Source organism: Heptranchias perlo, chromosome 8 (genome assembly GCF_035084215.1).
Source record: "Heptranchias perlo isolate sHepPer1 chromosome 8, sHepPer1.hap1, whole genome shotgun sequence".
NCBI classification, from domain to species: domain Eukaryota; kingdom Metazoa; phylum Chordata; class Chondrichthyes; order Hexanchiformes; family Hexanchidae; genus Heptranchias; species Heptranchias perlo.
The window spans coordinates 31,676,181-31,697,523 of record NC_090332.1 but is presented as its reverse complement, the minus strand read 5'-3'; the positions used below and the strand labels follow the sequence as shown (position 1 = coordinate 31,697,523).

Here is a 21,343-nt window from a genome sequence, read left to right as displayed (position 1 = left end):
TAGGGGTGGGCAATAAATGCCGGCCTCGCCAGCGACGCCCAAATCCCATGAACGAATAAAAAAAAATGAAAGGCTTCTTTTGGCTATGTGCGAGATCTGGCACCAAGTGGATTTGTGGAAAAAAGGTTGAAGGAAGGGAGGTCCCTGGCTTTTGCTGACCTGTTGCACAGCATTTTTGAGGCTTCACAATGGGCGCATCTCTTTGCCAAAAACAATAATTTCAGGACCTGGATTAAATATGTGGTGATGAGTAAGCCTGATAAGTGGCATTGGACTTGGACGTCTAGAACATCAAGGTTGCTGGCACATGCTGGCATATTCTATATAATTCCTTTTGCTTTGTTGAAGACATATGTACAAAGTCTGAGGGCTGGGATGATAGAAGGCGAATTATCTAGAAGTTGGGCATGTGAACACGTGCTCAGATGTCAAGGATTCTGTGATGAAGCAGAGAGGGAAGTAGTTGCTGCTGTGTTTGATGCTGACACTTGGTGCCCAGAATGAGAAGTGTTCCATTCTCTAACACTAACATCCCTCACCTCAATGAAAGCAACATTCACAAAAAGGAAAGTAAACAAGAAAAAATTCAAATACAAATAGCTTCCTTTGCAGTTGTGATTCCAGCCACAGTTAGGAACATGCGTAGGCCATTCAGCCCCTCGAAAGTGTTCCACTATTCAATTAGCTCATTGCTTATTTGTAGCTCAACTCCATTTACCCACTTTTGCTTCACATACCTTGATATCCCTACCCAAGAAAAATTTATCGATCTCAGTTTTGATAAAATTCAATTGACCCAGCATTCATTGCCTTTTTTTTGCGGGGGGGGGGGAATGGGGAGTTGTGAAAAAGTGCTCCTAATTTTACTCCTAAATGGCCTAGCTCTAATTTTAAGATTACTCTCTCTTGTTCTGGATTCTCCCACCAGAGGAAATAGTTTCTCTGCATCTATCCAATCAAATCCTTTGATCATTTAAAGCAGTTCGATTAGATCATCTCTTAATCTTCTAAGCTCAAGGGAATAGAAGCCAAGTTTATGCAACCTGCCCTCATAATTTAACCCTTTTAGCCCTGGTATCATTCTGGTGAATCTGTATTGTACCCCTTCCAAGGCTAAGTTATCTTTCCTGAGATTTGGTGCCCAAAACTGAACACAGTATTCCAGATGGAGTCAGACCAATGCTCTGTAAAAATACAGCATCACTTCCTCACTTTTGAATTCCAACCCCCTGCAGATAAAGGCCAACATTCGATTAGCCTTTTTGATTACTTTCTGTACCTGTGCACTAGCTTTTAGTGATTTGTGTACATGGATACCTAAATCCCTGTGCTTCCTCCACAGTTCCTAGTCTCTCATCATGAAGGATATATTCCGATTTTTTTTTCTCAGATCCGAAGTAGATCGCCTCATAATTCTCCACATTGAAGTCCATCTGCTGTAGTTAGGCCAATGAATGGCCTAAATCTTAACTTGGAAAAACAGGTGAGTTGGGAGCGGGGGGGGCAGTAGAAATTTTAAAAATATAAGACTTGCCCCCAACCCGCCTATTTCCGGTTTTAACGGAGGTGGGACGAGGGGTGGATGACCAACCTGCTCTTAGGAGGCGGCTCGGTCACTATAAGCTTTCAGGGAGGCTCCGGGCCTCCATTTTTACAGTTTTTTTGTTTTCAACTGCTGGGGCAGGGATTCCCGGACCTTCTAATTCATGCCATGTGAGAGAAGGCGAAAAGTCCCCAAACTGCAGGTAAGTGCCTTTATTTTTTTTTATTCGTTCATGGGGTGTGGGAGTCTCTGGTGAGGCTGGCATTTATTGCCCATCCCTAATTGCCCTTGAGAAGGTGGTAGTGAGCCGCCTTCTTGAACCGCTGCAGTCTGTCTGGTGAAGGTTCTCCCACAATGCTGTTAGGAAAGGAGTTCCAGGATTTTGACCCAGCGACAATGAAGGAACGGCGATATATTTCCAAGTCAGGATGGTGTGTGACTTGGAGGGGAACGTGCAGGTGGTGTTGTTCCCATGTATCTGCTGCTCTTGTCCTTCTAGGTGGTAGAGGTCACGGGTTTGGGAGGTGCTGTCGAAGAAGCCTTGGCGAGTTGCTGCAGTGCATCCTGTGGATGGTACACACTGCAGCCACAGTGCGCCGGTGGTGAAGGGAGTGAAAGTTTAGGTTGGTGGATGGGGTGCCAATCAAGCGGGCTGCTTTATCTTGGATGGTGTTGAGCTTCTTGAGTGTTGTTGGAGCTGCACTCATCCAAGCAAGTGGAAAGTATTCCATCACACTCCTGACTTGTGCCTTGTAGATGATGGAAAGGCTTTGGGGAGTCAGGGGGTGAGTCACTTGCCGCAGAATACCCAGCCTCTGACCTGCTCTTGTAGCCAAACTATTTATATGGGTGGTCCAGTTAAGTTTCTGGTCAATGGTGACCCCCAGGATGTTGATGGTGGGGGATTCAGTGATGGTAATGCCATTGAATGTCAATGGGAGGTGGTTAGACTCTCTCTTGTTGGACATGGTCATTGCCTGGCACGGATGTTACTTACCACTTATAAGCCCAAGCCTGGATGTTGTCCAGGTATTGCTGCATGCGGACTCGGACTGCTTCATTATTTGAGGGGTTGCGAATGGAACTGAACACTGTGCAGTCATCAGCGAACATCCCCATTTCTGACCTTATGATGGAGGGAAGGTCATTGATGAAGCAGCTGAAGATGGTTGGGCCTAGGACACTGCCCTGAGGAACTCCTGCAGCAATGTCCTGGGGCTGAGATGATTGGCCTCCAACAACCACTACCATCTTCCTTTGTGCTAGGTATGACTCCAGCCTGTGGGCCTGGAGGAGCAGGAGTGCCCAACAAGCCCATCTGCAGCGCCCCCGCCCATGATCTCCGATCCACCCCCCCAACAATCTCTGAACTCCCCACCCTCGAACTCCGACCCCCCGATGACTCACTACCCCAACCCCCAGCCCCTGATGACTCCCAACCCCAACCCCATGATAACCCTGACCCCGAACCACCCATGACCCCTGACCCTCGATGACTACCGATGATTCCCAACCCTCCAAATTACCCTAACCCCGACCCCCCGATGACTCCTAATGACTCTTGATCCCAACCACCCCGATGACCCCAACCCCACGATGACCCCTGATGACTTCCGATGACTCTTGACACCCTGATGACTCCCGACCCCGGCCCCCTGTTGACCCCAACCCCCCGATGACTCCCGACCGCCCAATGATCCCCGGACAATCCCCTCTATGTCCCTGATGACTCCCGACCCTGATGAGCCCCGATTCCAACACCCTGATGACCCCTGATGACCCCTGATGACTTCCGATGATCCCTGACCCCATACCCCATGACGACCCCCGATGACTCCTGATGCCCCGATGACCACCCCTAATGATTTCCGATGACTCCCGACCCCAAATCACCCTGCTGATCCCTGACCCCCGAATGACCGCTGAAGACTTCTGATGACTCCCGACCCCCCGATGACTCCCGACTTCGACCCCCTGTTGACCCCAACCCCCCGAAGACTTCCGTCCCCGTCTCCCATTGACCCCAAACCACGATGATTCCCGACCCCCGATGACCCCGACCCCATTCCCCCGATGACTCCTGAACCTGACTCCCCAATGACCCCCGATAACTCCTGACCCCAACCCCCAGTTGACCCTGACCCAGTGATGACCCCCGACCCCCAATGACCCCTGACCTCGATGACCCCTGACCCCCATGACTCCTGACCCCCACCCCCTGATGGCCCCCGAAGCCCCTCCCCCCCATCTAAGACTTAACTTCTCGCATTCGCTTCCTGGCTTTTCTCCCATCCGACTGAGGTCAGCCTGTCAATCAGGCTGGCCTCAGGGGCATGACACCAACAAAAAAAAAGACGTCCTTACGTCAAAATTGTAATGAGGCCCAGGTAACCCGTACTTCCAGGTTTCTCATCAGGAAATCCCCCACGCTGTCTTCCTGGCTCCCGGCTAAAGTTTAGGCCAATCTGTCCATGTCTCTTTGTAACTTCCTGCTCCCATCGATACAATTCACTGTGCCTCCTGAATGTGGATAAACTTGAATCTTGAATATACAATTCTCTATTCCTTCACCATTGTATATAAGGTGAAAAGCTGAGGCCCCAGTGCAGATTCCTGGGGAACACCACTTGTCACATCTTGCCAATCAGAGAACATTCCCTTTATGCCTACTCTCTGTCTCTTACTTTTCAACCAATTACCATCACTTAGTTATACCGTAGTCTTAAGTCAACAGAATTATTGAGTCTGCCCCATCCCCCACTAATTTGTATGGAATTTATTTTTCTCCATTTGATTAGGTCCACCACACTGTGCTCCATTCCCCTGTTGGTAGAATGGGCAGGTGACCTTCTGATCAGCTTCTGCTAATATTAATGTAACTAGTTCCTTCTCAAGGGCAATTAGGAATGGGCAATAAATGCCGGCCTCGCCAGCGATGCCCACATCCCATGAACGAATAAAAAAAAACATGCTTGACAGGAGTCATTACATGGATGTTACAACACTAAACGACGGTTCCGTACCACTGGCACTTAAGGTAGTTCTTCTGGTCATCATGACACATATAAATAAGAACATAAGAAATAGGAACAGGAGTAGGCCATATGGCCCCTTGAGCCTGCTCCGCCATTCATTAAGATCATGGCTGATCTTCTACCTCAACTTCACTTTCCTACCCTATCCCTTGATTCCCCTAGAGTCCAAAAATCTATCAATCTCAGAGAGGGTTGATGAGGGCAATGCAGTTGATGTGTATATGGACTTCCAAAAGGCGTTTGATAAAGTGCTGCATAATAGGCTTGTCATTAAAGTTGAAGCCCGTGGAATAAAAGGGGCAGTGGCAGCATGGATATGAAATTGGCTAAGTAACAGGAAACAGAGTGTTGGGGTGAACGGTTGTTTTTCGGACTGGAGGGAGGTATGCAATGGTGTTCCCCAGGGGTCGGTACTAGGAGCATTGCTTTTCTTGATATATATTAATGACTTGGACTTGGGTGTACAGGGCACAATTTCAAAATTTGCAGATGACACAAAATTTGGAAGGGTAGTGAACAGTGAGGAGGATAGTAATAGACTTCAAGAGGCCAATCATCTCAGCCCCAGGACATTGCTGCAGGAGTTCCTCAGGGCAGTGTCCTAGGCCCAACCATCTTCAGCTGCTTCATCAATGACTTTCCCTCCATCATAAGGTCAGAAATGGGGATGTTCGCTGATGACTGCACAGTGTTCAGTTCCATTCGCAACCCCTCAAATAATGAAGCAGTCTGAGCCCGCATGCAGCAAGACCTGGACAACATCCAGGCTTGGGCTGATAAGTGGCAAGTAACATTCGCGCCAGATAAGTGCCAGGCAATGACCATCTCCAACAAGAGAGTGTCTAACCACCTCCCCTTGACATTCAACGGCATTACCATCGCCGAATCCCCCACCATCAACATCCTGGGGGTCACCATTGACCATAAACTTAACTGGACCAGCCATATAAATACTGTGGCTATGAGAGCAGGTCAGAGGCTGGGTATTCTGCGGCGAGTGACTCACCTCCTGACTCCCCAAAGTCTTTCCACCATCTACAAGGCACAAGTCAGGAGTGTGATGGAATACTCTCCACTTGCTTGGATGAGTGCAGCTCCAACAACACTCAAGAAGCTCGACACCATCCAAGATAAAGCAGCCCGCTTGATTGGCACCCCATCCACCACCCTAAACATTCACTCCCTTCACCACCGGCGCACTGTGGCTGCAGTGTGTACCATCCACAGGATGCACTGCAGAAACTCGCCAAGGCTTCTTCGACAGCACCTCCCAAACCCGCGACCTCTACCATCTAGAAGGACAAGAGCAGCAGGCACATGGGAACAACACCACCTGCACGTTCCCCTCCAAGTCACACACCATCCTGACTTGGAAATATATCACCGTTCCTTCATTGTCGCTGGGTCAAAATCCTGGAACTCCCTTCCTAACAGCACTGTGAGAGAACCGTCACCACACGGACTGCAGCGGTTGAAGAAGGCGGCTCACCACCACCTTCTCGAGGGCAATTAGGGATGGGCAATAAATGCTGGCCTCGCCAGCGACGCCCACATCCCGTGAACGAATAAAAAAAAAGGACATAGACAGGCTGGTAGAATGGGCGGACACATGAAGTGATACATTTTGGTAGGAAGAATGAGGAGAGGCAATATGAACCAAAGGGTACAATTCTAAAAGGGGTGCAGGAACAGAGAGATCTGGGGGTATATATGCACAAATCATTGAAGGTGGTAGGGCAGGTTGAGAAAGCAGGTAAGAAGATGCGGGATCTGGGCTTTATAAATAAAGGCATAGAATGCAAAAGCTAGGAGGTTATGATGAACCTTTATAAAACACTGGTTCGGCCACATTTGGAGTATTGAGTCCAGTTCTGGGCACCGCACTTTAGGATGGATGTGAAGGCCTTAGAGAGGGTGCAGAAGAGATTTACTAGAATGATTCCAGGGATGAGACTTCAGATACATGGATAGACTGGAGAAGCTGGGGTTGTTTTCCTTGGAGCAGAGAAGGTTGCGAGGAGATTTGATAGAAGTATTCAAAATCATGAAGGATCTAGACAGAGTAGATAGAGAGAAACTGTTCCCATTGGTGGAAAGGTCAAGAACCAGAGGACACAGATTTAAGGTGATTGGCAAAACAACCAAAGGTGACATGAGGAAAATCCTTTTCTCAGCGAATGGTTATGATCCGGAATGCACTGCCTGAGTGGGTGGTGGAGGCAGATTCAATCGTGGTTTTCGAAAGGGAATTGGATAAGTACTTGAAAGGAAAAAATTTGCAGGGCTACGGGGATAGGGCCGGGGCTGGGACTAACTGGAGTGCTCTTGCAGAGAGCCGGCACGGACTTGATGGGCCGAATGGCCTCCTTCCATGCTGTAACCATTCTATGATTCTATGAATATACTCAATAACTGAGCATCCACAACGCTCTGGGGTAGTGAATTCCAAAGACCCACAATCCTCTGAGTGAAGACATTTTTCCTCATCTCAATCCTAAATGGCCGATTCTTATCCTGACACTATGACCCCTAGTTCTAGAGACTCCTGCCAGGGGAAACAGCCACTCAGCATCTACCCTGTCAAGCCCTCTAAGAATTTTATACGTTTCAATGAGATCACCTCTCATTCTTCTAAACTCCAGAGCGTATAGGCCCATTCAACTCAATCTCTCCTCTTAGGACAACCCTCTCATCCCAGGAATCAATCTAGTGAATCTTCATTGCATCCCCCTTAAGGCCAATTTATCCTTCCTTAGGTAAGGAGACGAAAACTGTACACTGTAGTATCACTGTATTTGGTCTTACCAAAGCCCTATACAATCGAAGCAAGACTTCCTTACTCTTATACTCCAACCCCCTTGCAATAAAAGCTAACATACCATTTGCTTTCCTAATTGCTTGCTGTACCTGCATGTTAATTTTCTGTAATTCATGTACAAAGACACCTAAATCCCTCTGAATACCAACATTTACTAGTCTCTCACCTTTTAAAAAATATTCTGCTTCTCTATTCTTCCTACCAAAGTGGATAATTTCACATATATTATATGCTTTGGAGGGTCTTGGTTATCCTTCACACGAGTAGTAGTCCTAATCTCATATGTCTGCCCTGTTGTCATAATTATTTTTTTCTTTTTCCTTCAACCACCTATCTAACTTACTTTTGCTTTTCTCTCTTTACCCTTGGAAAGCACCGAGCTTCCAATTATCACAAAAATTATAATTTTCCAGACTGTTACTGACCTCATCACTTTTATAAATCTTCACTCCTATTGTGTCCAATCTTGTAGTTCCCAACCCCCTCATAGCCTGTATCTACCTCCTCCCAAGAGACACAAACAGTACTGTCCCATCAGACTGGGGTCTAAATTTGTCTTGGGCAATAGCGCAAAACAGGCAATAGTGAATCAGCGGCCCATATAACACTCCGCCCGATTTTCATTGGAATCAATGGAAAAAGAAACTGGGCAGAGTGCAAAATGGGATGCCGATTCACAGTCACCTGTTTTGCTCTATCACTCAAGACATATTTATTCCCCATTGTTTCAATTTGTTCCTATCCCACCAAACTAGTCACCTTTTATCTAACTCAATTCTTGTTCAGTCCCTTTCCAAGTATATCTTGGAGTCCCCAAAATACTCTCTGGCGCTTTGATAATTTCAGGTCCTCTGACTCGAATCATTTTTTCACAGTAGATATACAGTCCCTTCATCTCTGGCAACTTTTCTACTATTACAGAGACACAAACTCTTACAACTACCCGAATTTTATTTGTTCCTATCCTACTTCCAATAAAAATTCTATCCCTTTTCACAGTTTTTCCATTGGATCTACTTTCTGCACCAGGTTTTTCCTCAGCTGTGATAGTCAAGTTCGTTGACTTTGTCCACCCCATTTACCATACTTGTTTTCGCCCCTCTGCTTCCTCTTGCAACAACAGGGCTTTCTTTGTCTTTACCTTCCATCCCAATAGCCTTCGCATTCAACATATCATCATCTATAATTTCTACCATCTACAAGATTATCCCACTAAACACTTCTTTCACTCCCTGATTCCTGGAGGAACCATTCCCTTTGGTTCACTTAACTGTTCTATTCTTTTATCCGTTCTATCAAGTTTGGCAAGAAGCTAAGACTGGAATGCAAACTGGATTGCAATTACAATACTGTAAAAATGGTTACACAGTTGTTATGGATAACTGAACATGTATATGTCATTTACTTCACTACAATATATACATTACAGTGCATCGCCACAAATCTTTAAAAAGGGACTTAAAAATATTTTTAAAAAGAACTTATAAAAGCTTGAGCATTAGCACCTGATAAGGCGATTTTCACACCGATACAAAAGCTCTTGTCACACTGATTACCAAAAGTGCTTGAGCCCTAGCACCTAATGAGGTGAAAAAGATTCTGCAACATCACTGAATTAGTTACTAGGTGATTTTCACACCTAGACAAAAATGCTTGTAAAAAGAACATAAAACATTGATTGGCAAAAAGGACTCATCACTTTTTGTGAGGCCGTCCAACACTTAAATGAATAAATCCAGAATTTTCAAATTTATTTAAACATTTTATTCATTTAAGAGAGACAACTATCAACGGAAAAGATAAAATCAGTTATTCATTTAAGTGTGCTTGACTGTATATTAAATTTGTATTCATGGTGTAGTCCCATCTACACTGGAAAGATCAAGTGCGATTGAACGACGACTTTGCTGAACATTCCCATTGTAGTCTGAACATTAACTTTAGCAACTTAGACTTTAGATGTCTCCCCCCATTTTCTTACCCATTTCTCCCATCTACCTTGAATTTAATTCCCCTCCATTTTGGAGTCTTTTTTTTGTCATGCATTCTCACTGCCTTATTTATCTATTTTGGTGCTCCTTATTTCAATGCCTTATCATTGCCTCCTTGAGATGATATTCCTGAATTTCCATGGGGGTTTCTGTGGAATGCCCACAGAAATGGTGTAAACGGCTGATCATGGCCATTTCTACGAGGGTTCTGCTGATGTACTGTCAATTTTAAAACAGGAGATGAGGAGAACTCTCAAAGAAATTCCGACCTGAATCTGTGTAAATCATCAACCAGTTTTCACCTCTTTTCAGCTTTTCATAATACCTGTTTGCAAGTCGTTAAATCCAGCAGTCTAGACTTTGTTCTTCAAAACCAAAATACTGCTGATGCTGGAAATCTGAAATAAAAATAGAATATGCTGGAGAAGCTCAGCAAGTCAGGCAGCATCTGTGGAGAAAGAAACAGTTAATGTTTCAGGTCGAAGACCTTTCGTTAGAACTGGAAGATGTTAAAAGAGTTAAAGTTTTTGAGCAAGTACAGAGGCAGGGAAAGGGGGAGAGGGAGGGGAGGGGAAATCAATGATTTCAATGACTTCACATCATAACCACTGCTCCCATTTTTTTCGGTCAGCTAGTGCTGGTAATGGTTCTGCTGTTGCCATTTACAGCTACTCCTGACCAATCTTTTGTTTCTTAACCTGTCCCATAACCACCATCCTCGCCTTGCACCATCATCTCTTTTGTCATTTAATCATTTGTGCCCTCCACACCCTCTCCCCTCCCTCCCCCCTTTCCCTGGCTCTGTACTTGCTCAAAAACTTTAACTCTTTTAACATCTTCCAATTCTGACAAAAGGTCTTCGACCTGAAACGTTAACTCTGTTTCTTTCTCCACAGATGCTGCCTGACTTGCTGAGCTTCTCCAGCATTTTCTGTTAGACTTTGTTCTTACCTGCTGTCCTCCTTCCCCTGCCTTTGTTTTGTTCAATGCCACCTTCCAGTTTCCAATTCTGTCAAGACTCTACACCTGAAATACTAACCAACTTTTCTCTTTTAAGATGCTGATGGATCTGCTGTGCATTTCCAATATTTAGCATTTTTATTTCAGATTTTCAGCATTTACTTTTTTTTTCTTTTCCTTTGGCAGCCAAGATCATGAAGTTAAAATGAGGAAAGTTTCCTCCTCTATGCTAAGTGCAGCAAAATTGTAAGCACATTTATAAAGAGCACATTTATGATTTTGCTATACCTAATACATGGAGTGAAATATTCCCCATGTGACCAATTAAGGAGACAAACCAGTACTCACCACTCTGTAGCAATTAATTGCATTTTTGCAGAAAAATAACTTAAAAAGCATACATACAAATAAACTGGCACATATGAACATACAGGATCATCATAACAATGATACAGTTCCAATTTTTAAAAATTAAAAAATAACCTTTCATCAACTTGGAACCAAGCCATTTCAAAGGTCTATATCTTGCTTTGTAACAATTTTTCTCCGTGAATTGAACTCAGATTTTATAAAAACAAATATTTGTTATCCAGTGATTAAAAAATGCTTTGAAGTTGGAATTCTCAAAATTGCTATCTTAAACTTGTAAAAGTATTTACTTTTAAACTTATATCTTGTGCATAATTAAATGTTGCCTTTCAAAAATGCTTTGTATTGGCCAGAATGGCACTCTGATAATATTTTTAGTCTCAGCAAACATTCTGATTGTTGTGACATGAATCTGTGTGGAAATTTTTTTGCTACATTAGGAGTGAATTTCCTGTTTTCACTAAATTTTATTAGATGGTTGACTTGAGTATTGATCTACTATTTTTACTCGCATTCACATTTCTATTAAAGTTAACAAGACAGGAATTTCATCCCTGTATTGCCATAAATATGACTGATATATCCTTTGTCAAATATGCATGATTTCTCTTTGCTTTCTTTGCATCTTACCTGTAATGGGTTCATATGCAGTCCCTATTTCTTCATTGCCACAGCATATAAAGTCTTTGCTAACAAGTTGTTTGCCACAGCACTGTTGGCTAAAACCATCATGAAGTGAATTTGCACAACAGATTTGGTCCCCCGCTTTAAAGTATGGGTTGCCCCTGCAGCATGAATCCCCAATTCCGCTGGAGACTTGATTTTGTTGTACATTGGAGCAGCAAACTTCACCTGGAAGCAAATTATTTAGCACATTAATATAAAGAGATCAAATGAGACATACTTCACTGTAACATTTTATAAAATCTTGCAAATAGTCCTTGAGCTCTGTCATTATGTGAAGTCTATTTCAAGTTTTTTTACCTCATTTTACAATGGTCAAATTTTATTATCATTGATAATAATCTTACATATAGAAGGCTTTGCAATGAATAAAAGCACATATTTGGAGAAAGATATGTCTAAGGACAGGATCAGAATTAGAGAAAAAAGTTCTGATAACATAAATCTAGTCCCCTGTGAGCATGAATTAATAGGGAAAAACTGAATCTAATTTTACAATCTCAACTCTGAGGTTTGAGTTAAATATGGAGAGCAATCACTTAATATCAAATTTCCTTCACCTGAAATGTATATTTCATTTCATCTTTAGAGAACACACAAAAAATTCCTCTATGATTTTTATTTCTTATCTACCAAACACCAACAAAGCACAGAATAAGTTTAAATATAACTTATGTGGCTCATTGGTATTACCAGATGTTATGCAAAAGATGCTTGGGTTTACATTTAGCTTTTCACACATCCCAAGGATCCTTATGACCATTAGAAGATTGGAAATACATAGATAATGTTGCACCTCCCAAACCCGCGACCTCTACCACCTAGAAGGACAAGGGCAGCAAGCGCATGGGAACAACACCACCTGCACGTTCCCCTCCAAGTCACACACCATCCCGACTTGGAAATATATCGCCGTTCCTTCATTGTCGCTGGGTCAAAATCCTGGAACTCCCTTCCTAACAGCACTGTGGGAGAACCGTCACCACACGGACTGCAGCGGTTCAAGAAGGCGGCTCACCACCACCTTCTCGAGGGCAATTAGGGATGGGCAATAAATGCCGGCCTTGCCAGCGACGCCCACATCCCGTGAACAAATAATAAAAAAAAAACTTAGAGCTTAGCAGGGGTGTGATTCTGACTTCATATGTACTGATAGATTGCAGCATTATAGTTGGAATACTATAACTATGTGGAGGTAGAATAGTTTTTCATCCAGTAGCTATGTCTGCCTGCTTTGGGTCTGCTCCAGTAGATGATATGCTTAAAATCTTGAGGTTCATTTGTGCAGTAATGGGGAACAAAGCATTTTTGTCACTTATTAATGCTAAAGATGTCAAGTGCCTGAATGTCAGCATATAATTCAACAAAAGAATTCTCAAAAATGTAGTCTTGCCTACCTGGTAGAACTCTAGCGTAATAATTCCCACAGCACTGAAACCCAGGCTGGAACGTGTGGAGAAGCCCACCGCAACACACTGCGGAGGAATTCAAACTCAATGCAATGTATCTGTCTTCACAGCAAGTGTAGTCTGGCTGACTGCTGTACAGCACTCCATCACAGCAAACCTATTAAGAACATTATGGAACATTTCATGCAAAACACATCATCAGTTTTCCCACAGTAACATCTGAGTAAAACCTGAGTAGTAATGAATCTGCTCAGCTATAAAGTAGGGACTCAGTGAATCAAGAAAGAGTTTAGAATGGTTCAAATCTGCTCAACAAACTAACCTTTGCATTGCTGATTATGATAAATGACTCCAGCCACACGCTTACATATATATTTTTCTACAAAAAGCTTAGGCCCAATGCTATGGTTTTTAATTTAACACTTATACCGAAAAATCTTGTTTGAGCTAAGCAACTTATGGAATGCAATAATGGTACTTATTGTGGCTAGAAAAGAAAGGCTTACTTATCATAAACAGTAAACAATAATAAAACAATCAGGGTGAGATTGGATAGCGACAGCCTACAGGTCACAGGGAACAATTCATGTGCCGGACCGGGTAGGCCCAAGGCCCTATTGGGCCTCGGGTCTCATTTAAATTAGACCAGCGAATTACTGAAAAATGCTGCGCTTCTCCAGGCAGCTCTCTGGTGAAGTGGATGCAAATTTCGGGCTCCTGCTTCGCCGCAAGTGGCCCTCAGGTAGGCCCTGGAAGAGATATCGAGAAGCAGGGAGGCGATCAGGAGGGAGGGGGTCGACTGGGAAGAAGGGAAGGGGTGATAGGGAGGGAGGGGAGTGATCAGTATGGGGGGGGGGAGCGATGGAGAGGGAAGGGGCAATCAGGAGGGAGGAGGGTCATTGAGAGGGAGGGGGCGATCGGGAGGGAGAAGATGCGATCGGGAGGGGGCAGAGTGGGGGTCGGCAGCAGTCTGTGGAGTTTGGAGGAGCACTCCTGCTGTTCCTGGCCCCACATTCAGTTAGGTATTTTTAAAAAACCTACCTTTTTGATGGCAGTTCTCCAGCGGTCCCTTTCAGGACTGCTGGTTAGGCTGCCTTAGGTATGGTTATCCTGAATGCAGCCGGCCAGGCACCCAATTTCGGGAAGGGGTTCTGAAACAAGCATTAGGCCCCTTATTTGCATATGCAAAGGGAGTAATGCCTGTTTGAGGTGCGGCTCTGGACGCCTATACTTCAGCCTTAACCAATATGACGGGCAACGTATTTCCGGCACAGAATGTACGCGCAGGCGCCTGCCATATTGGATGCTCAGGCACCCACTTTATGCCTGAAAAACGAGTACAGCAACAATAAATTCCTAAGCCGATGTTCTAACATCCTGCATCACAAACAATGCTTTTCTTACATACAGATTATTCTATTCATTAGGGCTGGAATGAAACTCATGAACTTTGGTTGTTTGTTGTGTTTTTAGGGTAAAGATGGAAGCTTCTCTTATGACTTAATGGCCAATGCACTTTCTGGTGTAGTACCAGACCATATCAACCAGAAGTCCTCAAGTAGCATTCCCATTTATCCAGAGTTAGCTGTGTTTAGTATGGGTGTCAGTGGAGTTCTATAGCTTCTCTCAGAGTACTTGGGCTTGGGAGAGGAAAAATTAGCTAATTGCTATCCAATGACACAATTTGGATTGTCTGTGCTGCACTCCATAGGTGAATAGTCTACTGACATTCACTGCCTGGCCTCATACATGAAGAATGGCCACACAGAAGAAGTATCAAATGGTAATTAGCATATGTGGAAGTGTAACATTCAACAGAGCAGAGGAGAAAAATAAGGGAGTAAATTATGGAAAAAACAGCAAAAGTGGAAATTCAAAATATCCATCATCTTGGCTGTGATGTCTATCTTCCTATCAGCACTGATGATTAATGCTGTGGAATAATCTTTACTACAGTGCCACAATTTTAGCATCTCCCCATTTGTCCCCAACCTTCTTCCACCCTCCTGCATAAAAGCTATCCTCCTTGGTTCAGAGAACAGGATAGTCTAACTTATATTGCCTCCATTGATAATATCAATGGTATTCTTTTGTTAAGCCACCATAAGGCATAATACAGCAACTTTTTCCCTTCCAGCGTCATTTTTTCAACAGGAACCTTGAAGTCAATATCAATTCAGATTTGAATTCCATCTCAGGTTTCCTGGTTAGCTCTAACATTGTAGCTATCAGTTGTCTGCAAATGCAGCCCTCCTGCTAATACTCATGTTTCCTGAGACAACAGTCACTAGCAAGAATGGTACAAGTATGACTATAGGTTTGTTTCTAAAGCTATTTTTAATGGAATGTTCTTGCTTGTGTCTACTAAAAGCTTGCCTTTAAAGGAACAATCCATTTAATATAATTTTAAACAATGCATTGTTAGTTTCTTACAGCAATCTGAATATACCTTAAATTTAGAAAATCTTGTTGAAAAGAAAATGTATTCACCCTTAACATGTCTATCAAAAAATTAACATATTTAAGGTGCATACACAAATGTTCATACATCAGTGCACCAGAAGCTTATCCAGTGAGATATTATTGGCCCAGAATTTGCTATAGCCGGTCAACAAACGGTGCCCGCTGTTAGTTAGACTTGCCCTTGCCCATTTAATTTCCATGAGATCTTACACTAGAAGTTGCTGTACGTGGGAGCTGGAAATGGCATGGCGCCCTCTACAGGGTATCTGGGATCTGTGTGAACAGGGCAAGCGACTGTCTATCTCCTTAACCAATCAGTTTGAAGGATTCTGAACTGAACAGTGCAGAGTCTGAACCAGGAAGTCTAAATTAGAATAATGAATTCAATGTCAAATCAGGTATAGAAATAGAAATAAAGAGAGGGAAAGAAAGATGGGATTAAGAGAGAGAGAGAGAAAAAGAAAGAATAAGTAAAAAAAAGTGAATTTAATTTTTTAAAAATCTCCAACAGTAATTAAAGGTTGAAGGAATCAGACTCCACACTTGTAATAGTTAATTTTCAGTGCCAGGGAGGTTGTTGGCAGTAATTAACACTTATCACAACTTTAAAAGGGGTGCTTAGATTGAAATGGACAAGCCCTAACTTTCTGTGATGAGTTTAGTTTGTATCTACCATGTTAATAAAGGAACTTCACGCCATTCAATGCATTTGAATGGTGAGTCAGACAGTGAGATGCCGTTTTCACAATGCTAATGGTGGAGCGGCGCATCTTGGATAGCAAATTATGGATTTTCGTGTTTAACCGCACATCTGTCCTCGCCTTAAGTTGCTGTGCGATTTGCGCATAAATAACGGTGAGCGCCATTAGCCTCATGGTTATTTTGACAGGAAAGTCTGGGCCAATAGGTTTCTCAAACTGAGTACTCCCTCAGCCTCCCCAACTACCATATTTTATGTAAAGAAATTTAACTATGCTGGACTATAATAAAATAAAACACAACATTGTTTTATGATGGATTCCCTCATACATTTCACGTTTAAAGAGATTTATTATTAGGTTGAAAAACTGAACAGAAACCACAACTTTTAACATAAAACATCCTAAGGGACGATTTCTTCTGAGCACAAGGTGTAACAAAATCATAAACCCATTTGTAGAGAACAGATTTACGATTGTTCTCCTTGTAATTTTCCCCCCTGATTTTCTCTCCTCAGCTCCTGAAGGTCATGGGGTGAAATTGGTTTTGGGCGGCAGCACAAAATGGGTGATAGTGAATCGACAGCCCAACTTACACTCCACCCGATTTTCAATGGAGATGAATATCGGGCTGGGTGTAAAATAGGCTGCCAATTTGTTATTGTCCATTTTGTGCTACTGCCCAAAACCAATTTCATCCTCCATGACTCATACTATGGTACCAGAAGCATTGATAGGCCATTTTGGCCAAATGGCCATTCTTCATGTCACTGAGCGTTGGTGAGCTATTGAATCATTGGATACTCGTGTAATCCCCCTCGCCGACAATCATTCACTTTTCAGTGGGAGTCTGTGGATGACAAGCAGAAGCAGAAACTCTGTTTGATTTTTACCCTCCCAAGCCCAGGGAAATTATTTTAAAATTTGTTTTCTGACTGATCTTTTTCAAAGCTTTAGTAGAGCTATTTTTGAACATAACAATGAAACAGTCTACAACTTAATAACATTTATTTGATTTCATTAAGTACAAGTCTCATGAAATTAAACAAAACTTAGGGAAATGACTGTATGTGTGACTTTAATGTGACTTGCAAAAAATGTGTAGAATTTACCAATTCTTTCTTAAAGCTAAGTATCAAAACAATTAGCTTCTCTCTTCTGCTTATAGAATCATTTGTGCCAATTACAGAACAATTAATCGAGATCCAGTACCTGACTCTCTGGTTGATAACAGGAGTGACCACAGATGTTTTCATTTATTTTACATTCAATATAAACACACTGTTGACTATTCTGATTTGTTCTTGGTTCCATAATGTCTGCACATTGATGCAGTGTACTTCGCCAAACTTCATATCCCCTTATGATGCCATTTGGTCGTCCAGGGGATGTCCAATCAATTCCAAGAGACCTTGGGAAAATACAAAAAAAAGGGGTAGAAAGTGTTATGATATAACAGTGATCTAAAAATATCTTTCAGCAGTTACAATAACAACTTGCATTAATGTATGCTCACCGATGCTCAGTTTGGGTTCCGCCAGGACCACTCGGCTCCAGACCTCATTACAGCCTTGGTCCAAACATGGACAAAAGAGCTGAATTCCAGAGGTGAGGTGAGAGTGACTGCCCTTGACATCAAGGCAGCATTTGACCAAGTGTGGCACCAAGGAGCCCTAGTAAAATTGAAGTCAATGGGAATCAGGGGGAAAACTCTCCAGTGGCTGGAGTCATACCTAGCACAAAGGAAGATGGTAGTGGTTGTTGGAGGCCAAGCATCTCAGCCCCAGGGCATTGCAGCAGGAGTTCCTCAGGGCAGTGTCCTAGGCCCAACCATCTTCAGCTGCTTCATCAATGACCTTCCCTCCATCATAAGGTCAGAAATGGGGATGTTCGCTGATGACTGCACAGTGTTCAGTTCCATTCGCAACCCCTCAGATAATGAAGCAGTCCGAGCCCGCATGCAGCAAGTCCTGGACAACATCCAGGCTTGGGCTGATAAGTGGCAAGTAACATTCGCTCCAGATAAGTGCCAGGCAATGACCATCTCCAACAAGAGAGAGCCTAACCACCTCCCCTTGACATTCAACGGCATTACCATCGCCGAATCCCCCACCATCAACATCCTGGGGGTCACCATTGACCAGAAACTTAACTGGACCAGCCATATAAATACTGTGGCTACGAGAGCAGGTCAGAGGCTGGGTATTCTGCGGCGAGTGACTCACCTCCTGACTCCCCAAAGCCTTTCCACCATCTACAAGGCACAAGTCAGGAGTGTGATGGAATACTCTCCACTTGCCTGGATGAGTGCAGCTCCAACAACACTCAAGAAGCTCGACACCATCCAAGATAAAGCAGCCCGCTTGATTGGCACCCCATCCACCACCCTAAACATTCACTCCCTTCACCACCGGCGCACTGTGGCTGCAGTGTGCACCATCCACAGGATGCACTGCAGCAACTCGCCAAGGCTTCTTCGACAGCACCTCCCAAACCCGCGACCTCTACCACCTAGAAGGACAAGGGCAGCAGGCGCATGGGAACAACACCACCTGCACGTTCCCCTCCAAGTCACACACCATCCCGACTTGGAAATATATCGCCGTTCCTTCATTGTCGCTGGGTCAAAATCCTGGAACTCCCTTCCTAACAGCACTGTGGGAGAACCGTCACCACACGGACTGCAGCGGTTCAAGAAGGCGGCTCACCACCACCTTCTCAAGGGCAATTAGGGATGGGCAATAAATGCCGGCCTTGCCAGCGACGCCCACATCCCGTGAACGAATAAAAAAAAAATACAATCATTTCTAATGTCTCGGTGGTTGTAAATTATTTAAACATACAACTTTCTAACTAAGGCATATTGATTGTAGAAAACATAGATGATAAACAATGATGATTTACAACTTATATGCAATAATATACAATGGACAATAATAATGAGGGATATTGAGCTGCATGTTCTACATTACGAGATAGTCTATTTCTATGTAAACCACCATTACCATGTCATAAATTATAATTAAATTATACATTACTGTAGGTCTTTAATGGTCTTATTAATAAAACATTTAAAAGATTATTTTTTGTAGCAGTTTTCACTATTTTCAATAAGTTGATGAAGTTGTGGAAGAGCTATTATCAGTATATTATCTGTATCAGTCCTCAGTCTCTACATATACAGAAATATTAAAGAACTTGCATTTATTTAGCACCTTTCATGACCTCAGGGTGCCCCAAAGCACTTCACAGCCAATGAAGTGCTTTCTTTTTGAAGTGTAGTCCTTGTTGTCATATAGCAAGGTCTCACAAACAGCAATAAGATAAATGACCAGTAATCTGATCTTATAGTGATGTTAGTTGAGGGATAAATATTAGTCAGGACCAAGAGAACTCACCTGCTCTTCTTCAAATAGTGGGATGTGATCTTTTATGTCCACCTGAGAGGACAGACAGGGCCTGAGTTTATCGTCTCACCTAAGAGATAGCACCTCCAACAGTGCAGCACTCCCTCAGTACTGCACTGAAGGGTCAGCCTAGACTATGTGCTCAAGTCTCCAGAGTGGGGCTTGAACGCATTACCTTCTGACTCAGAAGTGAGAGAGCTACGACTGAGCCAAGGCTAACACTTTAGAACAAGAGAGGAGAAAAATAATGAAAGAAAGTGAGTTAGGGAGAGGGCTATGCCTAGAGACAAAGAGATGACACAGACAGCAAAAGAGACAGAGGAGTCTTGATGTGACACGTTGGCAATGAAGGACCATCACTAGCATTAAAAAAATCTGAAAACATAGAAACTTTAACAGGGAAGCTACTCGTCACTGATGGCTTTTCAGGCCTTCTGGAGATCCCTTTGCATGAGTTGTGACTGAAACAGAGAGATCACAAACAGTACTACACTGTTTAGATGTGCAGTGACGAGATTCGAGGTACAAGTGTGTTAGATTATTGCTGACTTCTGGCTGCACATGTAGAGAATTAGCAGGAGGCTCGAGTCACAACAGTAAAAATATTATTGGTTGATCAACTAGAAATCATCATAATAATCTCAACACATGCAGTATAACGAAAAGTAGCCATCAATACCAGACTCTATAACCCACAAGATCAAAGGGCAAGAGTGTTATATAATCACGATGTCACATGGTGACTTATTTTTTAGTAAACCACTGCTGACCATTTCTACTGCACTTTTTAGTAGAATGAGTAAATAATTCCAACAGTAACTTTTGGGAGAAATAAACCACTACTTCATTGAGTTTGTTTATGCTAGAACGGGGTTATGTTCTCAAGTGACAATTGATTCCCAATGAATCTGCACGGATGAGTTTTGCTTAACCAATTGACTGTTGGAAATGCATTAGGGTTATTACTGTTTTAAAAAAATACTTCAATGGCATAATCTTGACGCTCATGCTTTAAGTATATTAGTTGTTATTTGTTGCAAAATAATAGATTATTCTAGAGCAGCTGAAAGGGAAACAAATATTTATAGAAAGTGCCACAATATATTACACACATTTTGGTATCTTTCTCAGATAAATCTAGGTGAATTTGACATTTTCTTTCATCTGGAGCAATATGTTTTGTAGGTATTACAAACACATTTAAATATGAGTCTAAAGAATATAGTGTAGGAATATTTTAAAAATAAAAAAAGGAAATTGCTGAGACTTTGGGGGGAATTTTAACTCCCCAAGACGGACAGGGGGTTAACAATTCAAAAATGAGAAACCTGACCCCAACCCACCTCCAACACGCCCACTTCCGGTTTTAACAGAGGCAGGTTGGGGGGGAACTCGACTAACCTGCCCTCCAGAGGCGGGCCCGTCGTTTAAATATTTTAATGAGGCTGCGTGCCTCAAATTTTAGGACAGTTTTAAATTTAACGACTGTGGGCCAGGTTTCCTAGGGCTCGGGAAACCCAATAGCTGAAGGGAGGTGAGAACGACCGGATTCAGCAGGTAAGGAACTTTCCAGCATTGCTTGTGGGCCAAGAGGAGCAGGAGTGCTTCCCCTTGCCCCCAAGCTAACCTGCTTCCCTCCCCATGATCTGCTTCCCTCCCCACAATCGGACCCGTGACCAGACCCCCGACCCCCGATCTCCCCCGGCCCGCTATTGGACCTCCCCCCATGTCCTTCACGGCCCGCGATTTCCTCTCCGGCACCTCCCCGGCCACCCCCTGCCAATGTCCTCCCCAACCTACAATCTTCTCCCCACCCCCACCAATGTCCTCCCCGGTCCATGATCTCTCCCTCCCTCCTCTCCGCTCCCCGACTGCAGCCTGATTAAATTCGGCAGGACCTCTGGGAAACCCGCATTTCCGGGTTTCCCGGCCACTACATCGCCTCCCCATAAATATCGGGGCCTAT

The 21,343-nt window shown here is 43.4% G+C and overlaps 1 protein-coding gene across 1 annotated transcript in view; it reads right to left on the bottom strand.

Annotated features, from left to right (window-relative positions):
- ush2a (Usher syndrome 2A (autosomal recessive, mild)) overlaps window positions 1-21,343 on the bottom strand; it is a 744,800-nt gene that overhangs the window by 159,882 nt on the left and 563,575 nt on the right. Inside the window, exons 51-53 of the mRNA XM_067989549.1 lie at window positions 17,183-17,381; window positions 12,798-12,966; window positions 11,347-11,568 (exon numbers count right to left, since the gene is read on the bottom strand). Coding sequence (XP_067845650.1) covers window positions 11,347-11,568; window positions 12,798-12,966; window positions 17,183-17,381 — 590 coding nt within the window. The remainder of the gene's footprint in view (window positions 1-11,346; window positions 11,569-12,797; window positions 12,967-17,182; window positions 17,382-21,343) is intronic.